The following is an 18933-nucleotide window of genomic DNA, read 5'->3' as shown; positions in this document are numbered from 1 at the left end:
CGTCCAACAGTTCACAGAATAAAACTAGAAGAGTGTTGATAGCTTTATCCTCCGGACACCCCTGGCAGATATTGAAAGTTGTGTCGGATGGGGAGGGGCGCTATCGTTTTCTCGTGGTATAATTGGGGGCTGTGATATACACATTTGGGTATATCTATGCCCCAATGAGGGACAATGTGTTTTTTGGGAAGATCAGGGCAAAGTATTACTAAGAATGGGAACAGGGCATATACTCCTTGGGGGCGACTTCAATCTCACCCTGGATCCTAGACAGGATAACAGTGCAGCAGTTTTATATGCGCAGAAAGAGTGCAGATCACTTAAACAATTCTTGGCTCGCTGGGATTTATTGGATTTATGGAGGCAGGGACATCTCATGGAGAGGGATTTCACATATTATTCAGCTCACCACGGGTCCTACTCTCGTATAGATCTATGGTTGGAGGATGCTCATATCTTAAAAGAGATGCAAGATGTACAGATACATACCAGGGCCTGGTCAGACCATGCTCCGGTTGTCTTACAGTTTCGATGGGGCGTGGCCACTCGGGGCACTAGGTATTGGCGATTACATGAGCAGATATTACTAGAACCCAAGAATGCATACACCATAGAGAAATACTTAAAAGAATATCTTGACCTGAATGATACGGGGGATGTGGACCCCATTATATTTTGGGAAGGCTTAAAAACAGTTCTAAGGGACCTCATTATAGCACTGGTTTCCCATCTTAATAGAACAAAGAGAGATAAAGAAGTAAACCTGCGCCGGCAGCTATCTCGGGCAGAAAAAGAGAGTAAGGCCGATCCACAGAACCAGTCTCATGCAGACAGAGCCCATGATTTACACATGTCACTGCAGGAGCTACAACTGGCTGATATAGCTGACCAGTTAGAGGAAACCCGTCAGGAATATTTTGAATTTGATAACCGCTCTAGCAGGTTGCTGGTGCATAAAATCAAACTGCAAGCCCAGCGTAATTATATTTTTTCTATTCAGGGGAGTGATGGGGTATTACTAACTAGCATGGAAGAGATACATGCATGCTTCTTGCAATTTTATGAAGGCCTATACACACCCGAACAAACTCCTGCTGAACATGAGATAGAAACCTTTTTGGCTCATATACCTTTGCAGGCCTTGCATGAAGGAGAGACCGAACACCTGTCTAAACCTATAGACTTAGAGAAAGTGCTATGGACCATCAAGGACCTGTCATCTAATAAGGCCCCAGGACTGGATGGATTTTCCAATAAATTCTATAAACTTTATAGCTCTCATTTGGCACCTGTCTTACTAAGGGCAAGTCACTTAACCCTCCATTGCCCCATGTAAGCCGCATTGAGCCTGCCATGAGTGGGAAAGCGCGGGGTACAAATGTAACTAAAAAAAAAAAAAAAAAGGGGTTTTCATGAATTTGACAGAGTGCAAGAACTCCCATATACGTGGCGCCTGGCGGCCATTATGGTGCTACTGAAGCCGGATAAGAATCCAATTCATTGTGGGTCCTATAGACCAATATCTCTTCTGGACACTGACTATAAAATTTTGACAAAAATAATGGCCCATCAGCTTCAGCGGGTGTTTCCTCGATTAGTACACATTGATCAGGTGGGCTTTATAACTGGCAGACAGACCTTTGACAACATACGATCTTTGTTGCATATTATTCAGTGGGTCCATGAATATAATATTCTGTCATGTCTATTGATGCGGAAAAAGCTTTTGACAGAGTCTATTGGCCTTTTTTGTTCTCGGTGCTCCAGAAAATGGGATTCCAGGGGCGCTTCATGTCATGGCTCCGCCTACTATATACGGCCCCTCTGGCAAGCTTGTGCATTAATGGATGCTACACGGACCCTTTTGAGTTGCATCGCGGTACGCGACAGGGTTATGCAGTTTCCCCCCTTCTTTTTTTTTTAAATTCTTTATTTATTATTGTTTTGCACTTTTTACAAGTTATACACTTGTGAAACAGAAACACAGCTTGTATTGACGTATAATAAGAAAATTAACCTTTAACAAAACTTATAATCAGTTTTCTTAGACCACAATAATTGTGGGGGCGTGGTAGAGTCAATAGGAGATATTAAGTAGAATTTAAACCTAGGAAAGACTACGTGTGATTTACCTCACCAATTTATAATCCAACATTATTATAACTTTTTCAAATTCAAAAATGCTCTTAATTGTTCAGGTGTATAAAATATATACTTTGCATCAACATATCGAATCACACATTTACACGGATAAGCAAGGAAGTTCCCCCAAGTTCCAAAACTTCCTGTTTCATAGTCAAAAAAACTTTTTCTCCTTTCTTGGGTCGATTTTGTAACATCTGGATAAATCCATTCCTATTTCCACCAAAAGGAGTTTTTGACTGTCTAAAGTAAAGTCTTAGAATGGTATTAAGGTCTTGTTCAAAAACGAATGATACCAAAAAGGGTGGCTCTCTTCGTAGAATTTTCTATCGATTGCTCCAAGATGGCAGATATATTGTTCATGTCAATATTCATATCTGCTCCACCTCTATTTTCTCCATTCGACGGGTTTTTGGGCAAATAATAAATCTTGTTTATAGGGGGAATTGCTTCCTGAGGAATTTTCAAATTTTCTAGCAGATATCTTTTAAACACATCAATTGGCAAAGTCCTGGGAACTTTAGGAAAATTTAAAAGGTGAAGGTTCAAACGCCTATTAAAATCTCTATCTGCTCAATTTTTTTATGGAGAGCCAATTTATCTTTAGCTATTATAAAACTGAAATCTTGAATTTGTTTCACTTCAGATTGAATTTGTTTAACCTGGGAAGACAAATCCTCCTTCATTGTGTCCACTTTGTTGACCAATTCTTCAAATTTTAGATGCAAGCAGATACTTCACCTGAGGATTTTTGAAGAGTAGAATCCATTTTGTTAAGCATTGCCCATATTTGCCCAAGATTTACTTCCTTCATTGTTTTTGAGGCCTCAAGAAATCCACGGGCCTCAATTTCCAGGCTCCATTTCAGTGACGTTATTCCCTCACCAGAGAGCTCAGACGCTGCACTTCTGGTAGCGTGTGTGCTTTCTCTTAGCGAAGCAGTAGAAGCCGGACAAGGAGGGGTATTGGAAACTGAGGGAGGAGACAGCGATGTTTCTTGTCCCGGCAGGGATTCCACTCCTTCGGTTTCCTCTGCTACGGGATTCACCCTCAGATCTGCTGAAGAGGTTCCGGTGAGGAATCGATCCAGCCTCTGCTGGACTGGGGACGATATAGAGGTAGGTGAGGGCACAAACCTCACATTCCCTTTCCTCTTAGTGTATGGCATAGTAAAAGCGGAAAAAAATTCTTGAAGGTAATCGTCCAGCAGTAGCACAGCGTTCTCTCACCGTCTGATTCACACCGTCATGTTGCCACGCCCCAGCAGTCCCTGACCAAGCCGTTTCCCCCCTTCTTTTTGCTCTCTCTATTGAGCCTTTGGCACAATTAGTACGTGATACATCTAGCATAAGGGGAATCTCAAGAGTGTGTGTGTGGGGGGGGGGGGGGGGGGGTGGAACACAAGATTATGCTCTTCGCTGATGAAGTCTTGATGACACTGTCTGATCCTATAGAATCGCTGAAAGGGATCTCCGAGATCCTAACCGATTACGGGAAAGCCTCGGGCTTTAAAGTAAATATGACTAAATCAGAAATTGTAAATCTTAATCTGGACTCCCGTGAGGCCCAGCGGCTTCAGCAACAATTTCCCTTTCAGTGGGCACGAAAGTCTATCAAATACTTAGGTGTCCAAGTGACAGCTCAGATAAAGGGACTATATCAAGCTAACTTCCCAACTAAACAATCAACTCCTGGCTGAGCTGGACCGTTGGGAGGGCCTAACACTTACCTGGATGGGTAGAATTCAGGCAGTTAAGATGATGGTGCTGCCTAAGCTTTTATACTTGTTCATGGCACTTCCTTTTCTCATACCACAGGGTTGTTTTTAGACGACTGAACAGGAGAATGTTTGCCTACATCTGGAAAAAGCGCCAGGGTACGGAGGTCTATGCTATATCAGCCTAAACTCAAGGGAGGCATGGGAGTACTCCATTTTGATGGGAATACCCCATTTTGAGCTTTACTTTAAAGCAGCCCAGATGCATATACTAGCGGAATGGATGAGTGAAGGAATGACAAAAACAAATGGCTAGACTGGGATAAGCAGGGCCTGGGTACTATTCCGGTTTGGGCAGTTCCATGGCTCCCAGGAAGAGACCTGCTTCATGTGTCCTGAGTGTCCTCCCTTTTAGTGGGTTTTCCACTACAGACTTGGTATAAGGTTCGGAAGATGTTCTTTTCAGATAGACAGTACTATTTGTCCACAGCCATACAACATGCTCCCTCTTTTGAGCCAGGGCCTCAGGATCGGGTTTATAAAAGGTGGGCGGATGGAGTTTGCGGTTCCTGGGCCAGATATGGGGCGAGGGGAAATTTGTCCCTTTCGATGACCTGAGGGAAGAATATGGCCTACTCGAAAGAGAGGACTTTCAATACAGACAGGTTAGGGACCTCATCCATCGTAAAGCAAAAGGAGACCTGGGCTTACAAGTAACTCTAATAGAACAAGCCCTTCGGGCGGGAGGAGCTAAGGGAAGTATTTCTTGGATACATCTGGCCTTACTGTTAGCTAAATCCACGCTGCACTGGTATATCAATAAAAGGGAAGTAGAGCTGGATACATCATTCACAGGGGAACAATGGGAAAGCTCAATCAAGTATTTGTTTAAAGTATCTGTGGCTAGTAACCTGATTGAGAATGGCTTTAAGATCTTCTATCGCTGGTATTATTCGCCAGTGAAACTGAAGAAGATTTTTCCAGCAACCCTGGATGTCTGTTGGAGAGATTGTGGAGAACAGGAATCTTTTTCCACATGTGGTGGACTTGTCCAGTTGTACAGAATCAGTGGGTCTTGATACTTGATACCCTACAAGATATACTGGGGAAGAAGTATCCACGACGGATGGAATGCTGTCTATCACAAACTCACCTCAATTAATATATCTCAGCATAAATTTGCTATTTTGTTGTTCACTGCCAGTAAATTGGTTATAGCACAGGCCTGGAAGCAGGCCTCTTTGCCTCCTCTGTCTCGTATCCTGCAAAAGCTAGATGAAATTTTCCAACTCTCCAAGCTCACAGTGATGCGACACGGACAGCTGGCCAAATATTATGACACTTGGAGGGTTTATGAACAGTGGAAGTTGAGACCAGATACCCCACCCAACTGACGGATAATTAATATGTTTAACACGATATATTTTGGACTGGATAGGCACAGACCGCTGTATTAAAGGGGAGGGGTGAAGTTCTATTGTTTTGATGGCTGTATTACTGGAATGTTTTGCATGTATATTTGCAAGACTTCAATAAAACTTTAAAACTTAAAAAAAAAAAAATTACTTGGAAAAGGATGGTAAATAAGACCAAGAATTATTATAATGCCTCTGTATTGCTCCATGATGCGACCTCACCTTGAGTATTATGCTCAATTCTGGTCACCATATCTCAAAAAAGATATAGCAGAATTAGAAAAGGTTAAAAGAAGAGCGACCAAATGATAAAGGGGATGGAGCGCCCCTCATATGTAGAAAGGCTAAAGATGTTAGGGCTCTTCAGCTTGGAAAAGAGATGGCGGGGGGGGGGGGGGGGGCGGGGGGAATATGATTGAGGTCTACAAAATCCTGAGTGGTGTAGAACAGATAAAAGTTAATCGATTTTTCACTCTTTCAGAAAGTAGAAAGATCAGGGGACACTCAATGAAATTACATGAAAACACTTTTAAAACATATAGGAGGAAATATTTTTTCACTCAAAGAATAGTTAAGCTCTGGAACTTGTTGCTGAAAGATGTGGTAACAGCGATAAATGTATCTGGGTTTAAAAAAAGTTTGGACAATTTCTTGGAGGAAGAGTTCATAGTCTGTTATTGAGACAAACATGGGAGAAACCACTGCTTGCCCTGGGGTTGGTAATGTAGCATGATATGAGTTTAATTGTCAGAGTTATTGATTTTGCTGGATCAGATAAAAATGTTTATATAAAATAAGTACAGCTGCAAAGACTTATTGGGACAGAATAACTGGTCTGGCTTTCATCTCCCCCGTTCCCCCCTGGAAACTACTGATAACAAAAACTAGCTGGGTGGATACCTAAGCCCATCAACACATCTCCAAAGAATAAAACTCTGAGGATGGACAGCAATCACAAAGACTGGAGTTAACCAAAGACAGTGAAACTCCACCTATTCTCAGACAATGACTCAGACTGAAAAGCCCATCTAGCTATCTAATCAGACAAAAGAAGCCCACTTACTCTCAGACAAAGACTCTTGTAATCCTGTCAGATGCCTTATGGATGTGTATATCACAGCAGATGTCCAGACAGAAAGTCTTATGATGTCATTAAACATGTGACCAGTTACCATGCCCCATCTCAAAAACCAGATGAAGCCAGTTCTCAGACACCCCACCTGACTTCAGCCTAGGGTCCAGCAAGAAAATATAAAAAGCCTGGAAAAAATGCCCAGCTCTAGCTCTTGGGATCTGGTTCTCTTTGCTTTGCCTCCTGCCACTCTGCTGGACTTCACACACACCCGGATAAGACTTTCTCCAGGCTCCAACAACAACAACAACTCTGCAACAGAAGACTACAAGGATCTTCATCACTCCACCCAGCAGCCTCTATCAAAGTGAGTTACCATTAACAAGCATAATTTATAATTCAGACCTTTTAATCTTGAAAAGCACATTTCCCTTGTGAAAGATTCTTAAAAACTGCCTCTCTCTTGTAACATTATTATATTACCTGTATTGTAAATAAACATTTTAAAGTTAAATATATGGTCTTTATGTTCTGAGCACATGTCCTTAAACCTTGCAGTGCAGATTAATGTAATTCAACTAATATATTATCTAATTCCCCCTTTTCTTACATATTCTTATCATATTACCTTATATGTAATTGGTGGAGAATAGAATATAGAATAATATTATATATATATATATATAATCTAACAGTAGCATGGAATGTTGCTACTATTTGGATTTCTGCCATGTACTTGTGACTTGTCCATTGTTGGAAGCAGGATACTGGGCTAGATGGACCATTGGTCTGACCCAGTATGGCTGTACTTATGTTTCTTGCTCCACTAATCGTCCTTTTAAGCTCTTTGAAATCCTCAATTCAATAGCTCCTGCCCCCACCCCCCACCCCGAATCAACTACTGTCGCTGACAAAATATCTTCACCTGTCTATCTTGCTAAGGCATGGCAAACAAACTGTCTTTTGTTCATTCCACTCCTAGACTTTCTACAAGGTCCTACCCCCCCCCCCTTACTTGGCAGATGCTTCTTCCATTTTGGTTTCACTGTGTCCTTACCTGCCTGCCCACCCAACCTCCATCAGTAACTCTTCCTCCTTTCCTCCTACTGGTCTCCCCCTGCAAGTCTTATCCCCTGCTCTGAATGGTCTTCCTTCCACCCATTCTCCAAAGTGGTTCTTGAAAAATGTGTCAGCAGTTTACATCCCTCCTCAGACCCCTTGGACCCATGGCCAGCAAACCTTGTCCAGAGGTTTTCTTCTTTCGTCCTTCCTCCTTACCTACCCATTCTCCAGTCGAGCCTTTTTGTTGGTTCAGTGCCCTCCTTATGGAAACATGCCATTGTCTCCCCTATCCTTATAAAAGCGCAATCTTGATCCTACTGACCATGCCAACTACAGGCCTATTTCAAAATTGCCTTATATGTCCAAACTACAAGAATGAATTGTTGCCTCTGAATTAGTTCAGTTCCTTGATCAGACCCTGGAATTCCACCCCTGACAGTCTGGTTTCCCTCACTCACATAGCAAAGAGAATCTTCCTGTCAGAGCTCGACTTCACAACAAAATCCTCACCTCTTCTTGATATCACACGTTCTACAGCTCTTGGTTACCTGGGTCCACAACTCAAACTCTCTCCCAGACTATATATGCACTGAGTCCTCTTACAAGGCATTTAAGATGCACCTCAAAACCTGGCTATTACAGCAATCCTTTGGCTGACAATCTTTCCTTCCTTCTTATCCTGTCTTCTTTACCCCCTCCCCTTTTTTTTTCTTCTAATTTTGTATATTCTTTTCTAGCTTTTATACTCTCTATTGTAAACTGCCTAGTGGCACCTTGTCTATCTGGGCAGTATATAAACTGTCCATAAATATATACATAGGTAAATGTACTAGATTGGACTAGAAGCTCCAGAGAAATAAGCTCCCTTCAAAAATGGCTCAATGCATTTCTATGGGAGGAATTTTGGTGTACTGAAACATGCTTGATAGGAAATTTCTCCTTTCAAACTGCTTCTCCCTTCTTCTCTACTCTTCCAGTAACAGAAACACACATACATTAGAAATAATTCTTTGCAGCATGTTCAACGTTTTCCCTATTACACATACTGCCCCCCCTTCCTTCCTCATCTCTTTCCCTAATGGCATGGAAAGGGATGGTAAATAAGAGTGATTCAGATATGTTTTCTTTGTTGTAAATTCTACTGTGAAACCTACTAACTGCTGCCATGGCACAGTGGTACCCTATGGTAAAACTGTAAAATCCATTCTCTGAAATATGTTTACAGTGATATCTAATGGTTTGATATATTTGCGATGCATTATTTCATTTTATTATTCTTTCTAAACCAACAGAATGCTTAGATACTGCTCCAGGTTAGACACACACACACAAAGGTTGCAAAGAATTCCAGATCAATGCCCCACATGCTTGCCCCACGTTAACGAAACTGGAAGCAAAGAACATGAATGACATTTTTAAAACATCCCCATCTGCTCACTGCATAATTAAACCTAGAGCAACAGGAAAAATTTATAAAGAAAGAAAAAACAGTAATTATAATACATAATTACAACCCACTCAGTCCTCCTTTACAAACACCCTGTCATTACAAAATGATCAACTCAAAGACTCCTCCACTGTAACATCATAACAGTACTTATTTTCTCCACAATCTACATCCATGGGAAATGGAACCTGAGAAAACATTTTGTAACAGTGGACGCACTACTTAATTTCAATATACATTAAAATGTCATTATTAAGCACTATCACATTGCTTTACATATATTAAAAATGAATTTGGAAATATGAAAATGACTTACTACTGCATGTGAAGTGCTTGAAGACATTACTGAGGTAGAGGAAAGGCTGCTGTTCTGATTATTAGCTAATGTACTGTAAAAACAAAGGAATATGGTTATAAAGAACCACCATTTTAAGAAGCATGCCAAAAAAAGAAGTTTTCAATATAAGCAACATTGCTGTGGTACACAGTTCAGGATAACATTGTTCCACCATGAGTCAATGTTGATGATGTAAAGATGTCCATTGTCACAGAAACTAAGTAGGAATCATTGAGAATTCTGCTCTTTCTTTTAAGCCACAAATACAGAATATTATTTGAATGATGTTCTTCTAATTAAGATTGATTAGAAGACTAAAAGGCTTCTCATCTCTGGACAATTTTAGATCTGTTCTACAATCCTTTGCAATGCTTTTGCTGGACTACTGTAACTCGTACTTGGGGTTACCAAATTTTATGCTACATGCACTTCAGATTGCACAAAATGCTGCTGTCAGAATGTTATTTGGGCTACCAAAATGATCGCAACATTTCCTCAATTTTGAAAAGAACTGCACTGGCTATTGGTTCTTTGGAGAGTACAATTAAAAGTTTTAACTTTAATTCATAATACCTTGAAAAACGAAGCTCCTGTTAGTTTCGCTAGTAACTTGCAAATTTACTGTCGCAATCAAAATCTGCACTCTGCTGATGAACTACTGCTAAATGTGCCTTCTTTCAAAGTCATTAGGTTAAGCACTTATTGCTCATCCACCTTTTATGCTGGAGGGGTGTTATTATGGAATGCTCTACCAGTGGAAATTAGGAAAGTTAGTTCTGCTGCACAGTTTAGAAAACTCTTTAAAGCTTTTCTGTTTGTTAAATCTTTTGGTAGTCTAACCTGAAATTTTAACATTTTGTTAATTTTAGTTTCTGTTGAGTAAACCCTAATAGCTTTCGTTATTGCAAAATTCTTCTAGCCATATTGAGACTGACTGTGACACCTTTTATTAAATCAACAAAATAAATACCCAAACATGATGAGGCACATAAACTTTCAAGATCACCTACATCCCTTCAGGCAGAAAAAAGCATGGGTTTAAGGACCAGAATCTTCTGAAAACACACTTTTTACCAGAAGTTAGCATTGGACTTCATGATTACAAGCCAGAAGGACAGACTACGCGCCAAAATTATTAGGATACAAAATCACAAATGAGAGCTGAACAACCAGCATTGCTACTGTAGGATAGGAAAAGGGGATGGGATTTGATAAACTGTCTTTCTATGGTTATAATCAAAGCAGTTTACATATTATATACAGGTTTTTATTTTGTAGCTGGAGCAATGGAGGGTTAAGTGACTTGCCCAAAGTCACAAGAGATTGCAGTAGGAATTGAACCCAGTTCCCTAGGTTCTCAGCCCACTGCACTAACCATTAGGCTACTCCTCCAGTCCAAATTTTAAGATTGGATACAAAAGCATTACTCATATGTAGGAAGACAGTCTCACCTCTCCTGCTGCAATAGTGACTGTTGTGAATGACAAATACAAAGATCATAATTAATGAAGCCTCAAGAAGTCAGGCATCTTTGTCATTCTGATTTACAAAAGTTTGCTACTTTGATGCTTTTCATCAATTTTACTGGTATAATTAAAGGTGGCAAACTACAAGCAACCCAATTTTCTCCAAAACCAAGAAAAGAATGAAGAGATGGTCAGAACGCCGAAACTCATTCGACATTTGCAAATACTGGAGTAGGACCCTACGAACATCCAAGAAACGAAGCTGCCGAAAAGAGTCTGGACAATCCTCCTTCTGAAAGGTTGGCAGAAAAAGAGGCTGATTCAGATGAAAAGATGAGACAACCTTAGGGAAGAACGAAGGTACCATCCGGATAGTAACACCGGATTCCGAAAAATGTAAAAATGGATCTCGGCAGGAAACAGCTTGGAGCTCTACGCGCTGAAGCCATGGCTACAAAATAAACCACCTTCAGCGTAAGGTCCTTCTCTGAGGCCCTCTTGAGAGGTTCAAAAGGAGCCCTCTGCATAGCTTTCAGCACTACACCCAAATTCCAGGAAAGGCAAGGAGAACACAACAGAGGGCGGAGATGTAAGATCCCCCGCAAAAAATGGACAACATTCAGATGAACTGCCAGGGAAGTGCCAGCAAGGCATCCTCGGAAAGAAGCCAGCGCCACCACCTGTACCTGGAGGGAATTGTAGGCCAGCCCTTTCTGCAACCCTTCCTGCTGAAAGGCCAGCATTTGAGACACTGAGGCTCACAGCAGGGACCAAGCCTGAGCAGCACACCAAGACTCAAAGGTATGCCAAACCTGGGTGTAGGCAGAAGTAGTGGCCAATTTCCGAGCCTGCAGCAAAGTAGCAATGACCTCCTCAGAACAGCCCTTTTTTCTCAACTGCGACCTTTCAGGAGCCAAGCCGCAAGACCAAAGCGGCAGGGAACTTCCATAGCTACCGGACCCTGGTGAAGAAGGTCTGACACCAGCAGGAGTCGGAACAGCGTCTCTATCAGCAACCGCATGACATCCGCATACCACGGTTGACGCGGCCAATCTGGAGCCACCAGAATAACCAGTCCCTGGTGAAGACGAATCTTATGAAGAACTTGCCCTATGAGAGGCCACGGAGGAAAAACGTACAGGAGAGTGGATGATAGCCACTGTCGGGACAGCGCATCCAGACCTGCGGAGTCGGGATCTTTCCTTCTGCTGAAGAAGCATGTCACTTGTCCTGGATGCCATCAGATCGATGTCGGGAGTCCCCCACTTGTCGCAAATCTGCCGAAACACTTCCGACAACTCCCACTCTGCCGGATAGAGGTGATGCCTGCTGAGGAAATCGGTTTGAACATTGCTCTGGCCGGCAATGTGGGCTTCAGATAAAAGAAGCAGGTGATTCTCTGCCCGGTTCAAAATGCTGGCTGCCTTTTGTGGTTGATATAAGCCATCGCCATCGTGTTGTCGGAGAGAACTCGGACCGCCCGTCCCTCCAGGGTCATCTGGAATGCCATGAAGGCTTGGAGAATGGCCCTCAGTTCTACACGATTGATGGACCACTCCGCCTCCAAGGCTGTCCACCGACCATGAGCATAGAGGCTGAGGCACTGAGCTCCCTAGAACAAGAGACTGGCATCCATGATCACCAACAGCCATTGAGGAGGTGCCAGCGGCATCCCCCACCGCAGACTGTCATTGGAGCCACCAGCTCATGCTATGCCTCGCTGCAGGAATCCAAGGTAGATGCTGCTGATACTCCAGGGACCTTGGAGACCAGCAAGTCAGCAGAGCATGTTGCAGAGGTCTCATGTGTGCTTGTGCCCAAGGCATAACCTCCAAGGTAGCTGCTATCAACCCGAACACCTGAACATAATCCCACGCCCGGGGCCGAGGAACCTGTAACAACTGGTGCACCTGAACCTGTATCTTGAGGCGCCTGCTGTCGGGAAGAAACCTAAGACCGTGTTGAAGCACACCCCCTAATATTCAAGAGACTGCGAGGGGGTCAGCTGACTTTTGAGAAAATTGACGCCCAACCAAAAGACTGCAGGACTTTTACTACTCTGGTAATTGCCAGTCGACTTTCCTGTTCAGAGTCTGCCTGGATGTAACCACCATAACTAGCGCATCCACTTTTGGAAGCCCTAAAAGACACAGATAAGTTTCCCCTACAGGGTAAAGATGAGCCATAGCTCTAGCTACTTTCAGGCTCCCATCTGGATCTGACCACTGAGCTGAAATAAGTTCTTGTACAGCCTCATGAACCAGGAAAGCCCGAGAAGGCTTCCAGGTGCTGGCCATTTTGGGATTAACAGAAGAGGCAGCAGCTACCTCCGGATCCTCAATATTTAAAGTTTCCAAAGCGTCAGAAATGAGAGAGGGAAGTTCATCCCGATGAAAAATGCGAACAGCTTTAGGGTCATCTAGTTCTTCCTGCAGGACCTGCCTCTCCTCCAAATCTTCCCCCCTTGGAGGCCTAGAAGATTCCCCCGAGCCCCCAAAGAGGGACTGGAGAGGGGAAAGAGGGACTGGAGAGGGGAAAGAGGTGCAATGGAACCAGAATCAGAAGAAACCCTTCTGCGCTTAAGGGCAGGAGTGTCCAAAGATACTGGAGGAATAGCCTTCGCTACAGATACCGTGGCCTCCTGGGCCACAGGAGGGGGAGGGGACTGCATGTGAATAGAGTGGACATCAGGGAGAGCTCTTTTCATTAAAAAGGCCCCATGCATCAGCAAAATGAACTCCAGGGAAAAAAAGTCTCCCTGACCTTCTGTCGCCAGCTCCCTTGAGGGCCGCCCCCGAGAGTCCCTCGCCGGCTCCACACCCTCAGAAACCAAGGCAGGCTGCCGCAAAAGCTCCCCTGTCCTTTATACCCTGTCCTTTCCTGGTTCTCTTCCTACCTCTCTCTCCGCACCTTCAGTGTTCACTCTGGTGGATCCTCTTCTACTTCTATCCCTCTGCCTGTCGGCGTACCTCAGGGTTCTGTTCTTGGTCCCCTCATCTTTTCTATCTACACTTCTTCCCTTGGTTCATTAATCTCATCCCATGGCTTTTCCTACCATCTCTATGCTGATGACTCCCAAATCTACCTTTCTACCCCTGATATCTCACCTTGCATCCAAACCAAAGTTTCAGCGTGCTTGTCTGACATTGCTGTCTGGATGTCTCAACGCCACCTGAAATTAAACATGACCAAAACCGAGCTTCTCATTTCCCCCCCCAAACCCACTTCCCCACTCCCCCCCCCCTTTCTATTTCTGTTGATGGCTCTCTCATTCTCCCTGTCTCCTCAGCTCGAAACCTTGGGGTCATCTTTGACTCTTCTCTCTCCTTCTCTGCTCATATCCAGCAGATCGCCAAGACCTGTCGTTTCTTTCTTTACAACATCCGTAAAATCCGCCCCTTTCTTTCCGAGCACTCTACCAAAACCCTCATCCACACCCTTGTCACCTCTTGTTTAGACTACTGCAATCTGCTTCTTGCTGGCCTCCCACTTAGTCACCTCTCCCCTCTCCAATCGGTTCAAAACTCTGCTGCCCGTCTTGTCTTCCGCCAGGGTCGCTTTACTCATACTACCCCTCTCCTCAAGTCGCTTCACTGGTTCCCTATCCGTTTTCGCATCCTGTTCAAACTTCTTCTACTAACCTATAAATGTACTCACTCTGCTGCTCCCCAGTATCTCTCCACACTCGTCTTTCCCTATACTCCTTCCCGTGCACTCCGCTCCATGGATAAATCCTTCTTATCTGTTCCCTTCTCCACTACTGCCAACTCCAGACTTCGCGCCTTCTGTCTCGCTGTACCCTACGCCTGGAATAAACTTCCTGAGCCCCTACGTCTTGCCCCATCCTTGGCCACCTTTAAATCTAGACTGAAAGCCCACCTCTTTAACATTGCTTTTGACTCGTAACCACTTGTAACCACTCGCCTCCACCTACCCTCCTCTCCTCCTTTCTGTACACATTAATTGATTTGATTTGCTTACTTTTTTGTCTATTAGATTGTAAACTCTTTGAGCAGGGACTGTCTTTCTTCTATGTTTGTGCAACGCTGCGTACGCCTTGTAGCGCTATAGAAATGCTAAATAGTAGTAGTAGTAGTACTGTCTGAGGAGCCGATACCTCCGCGTCTCCCGGTGCTTCAAAGATGGTGCTGCTGCCGAGCCCCGAAGCATGGGAAGGGTCTGAGTCGGCAGAAACCACCAAACTCAGCGACCCCGACGACTTCAAGAAATTTGCGCTGCATAGCCCCGCTGTGGTCCACCTCTTGCTGCAGCGGTAGCATCTTTTAACAGTCTCAGCTGCCATAAATATGAAGAACAAAAGCCCGGGAAATGTTGCGGCACTCAGAGAAACACTCACCCCATAGACAACCCTGCTGCTGCAGTCACTCCCAGTCCACAGGAACTTGGGTTCTGCCTGCAAATCCCAACAACTGAATTGCCACTTTGTTTGCTTTTTTTCTGTGAGGAAAGCTAAAGAGTCAAAAGTCAGTCAGACAGTAATGGCAGGGAGGGAGACGGGGTAGGGCAGGGACTTGAAATACAAGTATGCCCCCAAAGTGGGCACCACCAGCCACACACCCTCTGCTCAACTGGCCAAACCCTGGAGCCTCTCCAAAGAAATCCAGGAGCTGGAAGAAATCTGTCCACCACCTGCTGGAGATAGAGATATACTGAAGAGGGAAGGAGCTGGATTGTCTAGGGTCTACCTTCTTTCAGTGTCCTCTATCTGCACCTGCAGATATGCTGATATAACCAACCAGCTCCTGTATTTATCTGCTGCTGAGGCTGAGGGAAGAGAATTTTAATAGAAGGTTAAACTTGTGCTTTTTGAACTTTCCCAAAGCTCCTGGGATTTCTTCTGCTGATCGCTCCACAAAATATTTAGTAGATGTTTTCAAATTTCCTTCTGACAATATACCTCTTCTGAACAAAATATATTATATTCCTATCAAGCTTGCTGGGTGGCGGGGGGGGGGAGGTGAGGCGAGGCCTTGGTACAAGCAGTACAAGAGGCTCTATTAGAAGATTTGAATGTGTCAGCATTATTGGAGAAATCTTTGAATGAAAACTCAGAACAGGTGACACTGATTGCATCTTTTGTGTTAAGCAGGGCCTAAATGCTGTTATGAGACTGTATTTTAAGAATTCCCAGATTTGTTTCTGTGGAAACAAAGTCTGGATTTATCCAAATGTAACTAAATAGATGTAGGAAGGCCTTTTTGGCTCTACGTCATGAAGTACTATTTTTGGGGGCCTCTTTTTTTTTTTTTTTTTATGAGCCTGCGGCTGCCCTTGTAAATGTTTGATGAAGTTTATGGGTATGAAGTATACTTTTTTTCAACCTGAGCAATTGAAAACCTTTTTTGATCTTAAGAAAATCATATGAGCAATGTCCTAAGTAAGTTAAGTTAAGATTGAGTGGGTGGGTGGAATTAATCCTTTGTTTTATTGCTTCTTTTTTAGCTCCTTGTCTTCATGCTACTTCCCCCGCCCATTGTTTTTGCTGCAAATTTTTTTTTTCTTATTGTTACTTTTCTGCTTTTCTTAAACAAGCAATTTAACTTGTATTGTTATTTGAAAATTTTACTTGGAATACCACTTTTTTTGTTTACTATTGTGAGTAGCTTCTTATTATTCTTTTTTCTTTCTTTCTTTATAATTTTCAAATTGACCTGGGAGTCAAAGCAACAGCACTCTGCCAACATAGCTACTTGGCTCCATTTTCCAATACTGAGAAGAAAGTTAAATGTTGATAAAGTGATGGCTAATTGTATCGCAATTTTTTTTTTAATTATTTCTTATGGTTGTTGTAGGGATTTTATTTAAGGAGTGAATTTTTCAAGGCCACAGTATACCACATCTCAGCAGGAGAAATGTATACACTAAAACAAAATCAGCATCAGTAAAACAGACAATGGCTTAGCAAGTTCTGTTGCTTTAATGTTAGGAATTTTCTTACTGTCAATTTTCTTCTCATTAACTCCTACCAAATTCAGGACCAATGAGTACTGCTTCTCGGGGAATGTAATAAGATCAGCAGTCACATGGCTTCTGGGTTAGCTTCATAGGTGGTCGGTGGCCGAACTGTTTGAGGAGGCTAAAGGGGGTGGGGTTAGGGGGTGGGGTGGTCAGGGGCGGAGCTTACATCCATAATTGTCTGACAACACACAGAAAAAAAAAAAATAAGTAAAAAAAATAGTCACAATTAATACCTTTTATTAAATTTAGATATTAGATGTGTATCATATGTCAAAGAATAAAGTGGTTGCTCAAAGCATATACTACTTTTTTATTTATTTTTAGTTCTAAGTTCCTATTAATGAAAAGAACAAGAGAAAGTGCGGGGCATGAGTGATCCTACTTGATCTAGTTCACGCAAGTTATTCGTGATAGCTCATAGTCTCATGGGATGTATATGCTTGTGGTTGAACTCTATGTTGGCACTTATGGTACTTGTATCATGATGGCAACTATTTATGCTTGCGATGTATGTATTCTGTTTTGGTTGTATCTTTCTCTTGTTAATAAAAATATTTAAAAATATTTTAAAAAGCCTTACCCAAGTTTACTCCTAATTGTTCTGCTTGAAAAGCAAACAGATTCAAAAAAGGTCTCTCTCTTGCCCTTAATAGAAGGGAAACTAAATGGATTATATATGCTTTCTCTGCATGGTCTATGAGAATTAGTAAAGAAATAATGTTCATATGAATATGATAGAGCTATACCAAACAAATTTTTATAAAGAAAGCAAAAAAACATGTAATTGTATTCTGGCTTCAATTGGAAGCAAGTGTAAAGATATATAAAAAGAGGAAATTCTATCATATTTCTTAAGAAAAAAAGATTAAGCGGACTGCCTGCGATAAGACTAAAGCTTGTGTTAATCTAAATTGCTCCAGTGTAAAACATTTATGTATACTATAGAGGTTTCTCATCAAACATGTTTTCCTAGTCAAATAATTGATTTGAAAGTCAAATGCTAAAGTCTGATCTATGAATACTCCCAAAATCTTAATTATAGGCGAAAGATCATATAAATGATTAATTGAAAATGATGTAAGACTAGGATCAGGTTTATTATCAGTTAAAAGAAATGTTGTTTTTTCAGCATTAAGCTTTATGTCGAAGCATCCAGGTTTCAATTAATTAAATGCATTTCTGAATAATAAACAGCCTGTCATGCAGTGATGAATGAAGGGGAATTGCCATACGGTTATTGGGCAGATTGAGTGGGTTTGATCCTGTCAACCCTTTGTATTGTCAGCTTCAATGGTTGCCAGTGAGGTACAGAATCCAATTTAAGGTTATGGTTTTGGCCCATACAGCCTTTTATGAGTGGGTTCCTTCCACTCTGGCAGGCTTGGTTCAGTTTTATGATTCGGGCTGTGTTCTTAAGATCAGTACCTGCTTAATTACAAGCTCGTAGGTTGGCTACGAAGGAAAAGGAATTCTTTTATTTGGCTCCTAGTTTGTCTAATGCCTTGCTGCTGGCAGTTGAGATCCAAAGGATCTTTGAGTCAGTTTAAACGAGTGCTTAAAGCACACTATTTATTTTAAGATAGTATTTGGTGTTGCTCTCCCAGAGTTAGCAGTGACTGGGTACCTAGCATTTTGATATTTTAACGTTTTTAGTTTATCTGTACAATTTTAAAGAAATGTTTGGTCTTGAGAGATTGTGCTTTCCTTCTTTTCCTTTTATTATTGTAAACGGCTGTGTTCTTCTTTAGTAAGCTAAGCGGTACAGCAAATTTAATAAACTTAACTGTATTAAATTTAAATATTCAAAAATACAATCATCAGTTCACAGCAAGGACATTGTCACTTATGTATTCAGGCTTATTTCACTTGCCCTTTCATTCTTACCTGCTGAGCTGTGATAGCGTAGTGCTGGACTGATCGCAAGTCTGAGGCAGGCTGGATTCTACTGATGTTGCCGTGTGCTGTGGTGCTGAAGGCAGAAGCGACGAGGTGCTAGATACTGTGCTGGGGAGAGACCCTGAACTGGATACTGAGGGAGATGTTTCTATCTTTGATGGTGGCACTGATGAAGTAGCTGCAACAGTTCAAAGTACTAATAATCAGAATACTTCAAAATATAAAATTAGAAGATGGCTTAACCCAATAATCTAGATAACTAAGGAGGGAAACATGTATGTTTATAGGTGCTTTGTTACAGGCAACCCAGGCAGAGATTTGTATATAACCTTATATAATCCTCTCTTACACAGAACACCTTGTATTCAGAAAAACATATTCGTAATCATCAGAATACAAA

The 18933-nt window shown here is 42.2% G+C and overlaps 1 protein-coding gene across 3 annotated transcripts in view; it reads right to left on the bottom strand.

The window, feature by feature from the left end:
* The window catches only part of LOC115462832 (ubiquitin-associated protein 2-like), a 434768-nt gene that overhangs the window by 142681 nt on the left and 273154 nt on the right, over nt 1-18933 (bottom strand). For all 3 annotated transcript variants that reach the window (XM_030192863.1, XM_030192864.1, XM_030192865.1), the window contains 2 exons: nt 18522-18711; nt 9172-9244 (listed from right to left, as the gene is read on the bottom strand). In XM_030192863.1, the coding sequence (XP_030048723.1) occupies nt 9172-9244; nt 18522-18711 (263 nt within the window). The remainder of the gene's footprint in view (nt 1-9171; nt 9245-18521; nt 18712-18933) is intronic.

The sequence above is a fragment of the Microcaecilia unicolor genome, chromosome 2 (assembly GCF_901765095.1).
Source record: "Microcaecilia unicolor chromosome 2, aMicUni1.1, whole genome shotgun sequence".
Lineage (NCBI taxonomy): Eukaryota > Metazoa > Chordata > Amphibia > Gymnophiona > Siphonopidae > Microcaecilia > Microcaecilia unicolor.
Note: the sequence above shows the minus strand (reverse complement) of the source record. Positions and strands in the feature narration are given on the sequence as shown.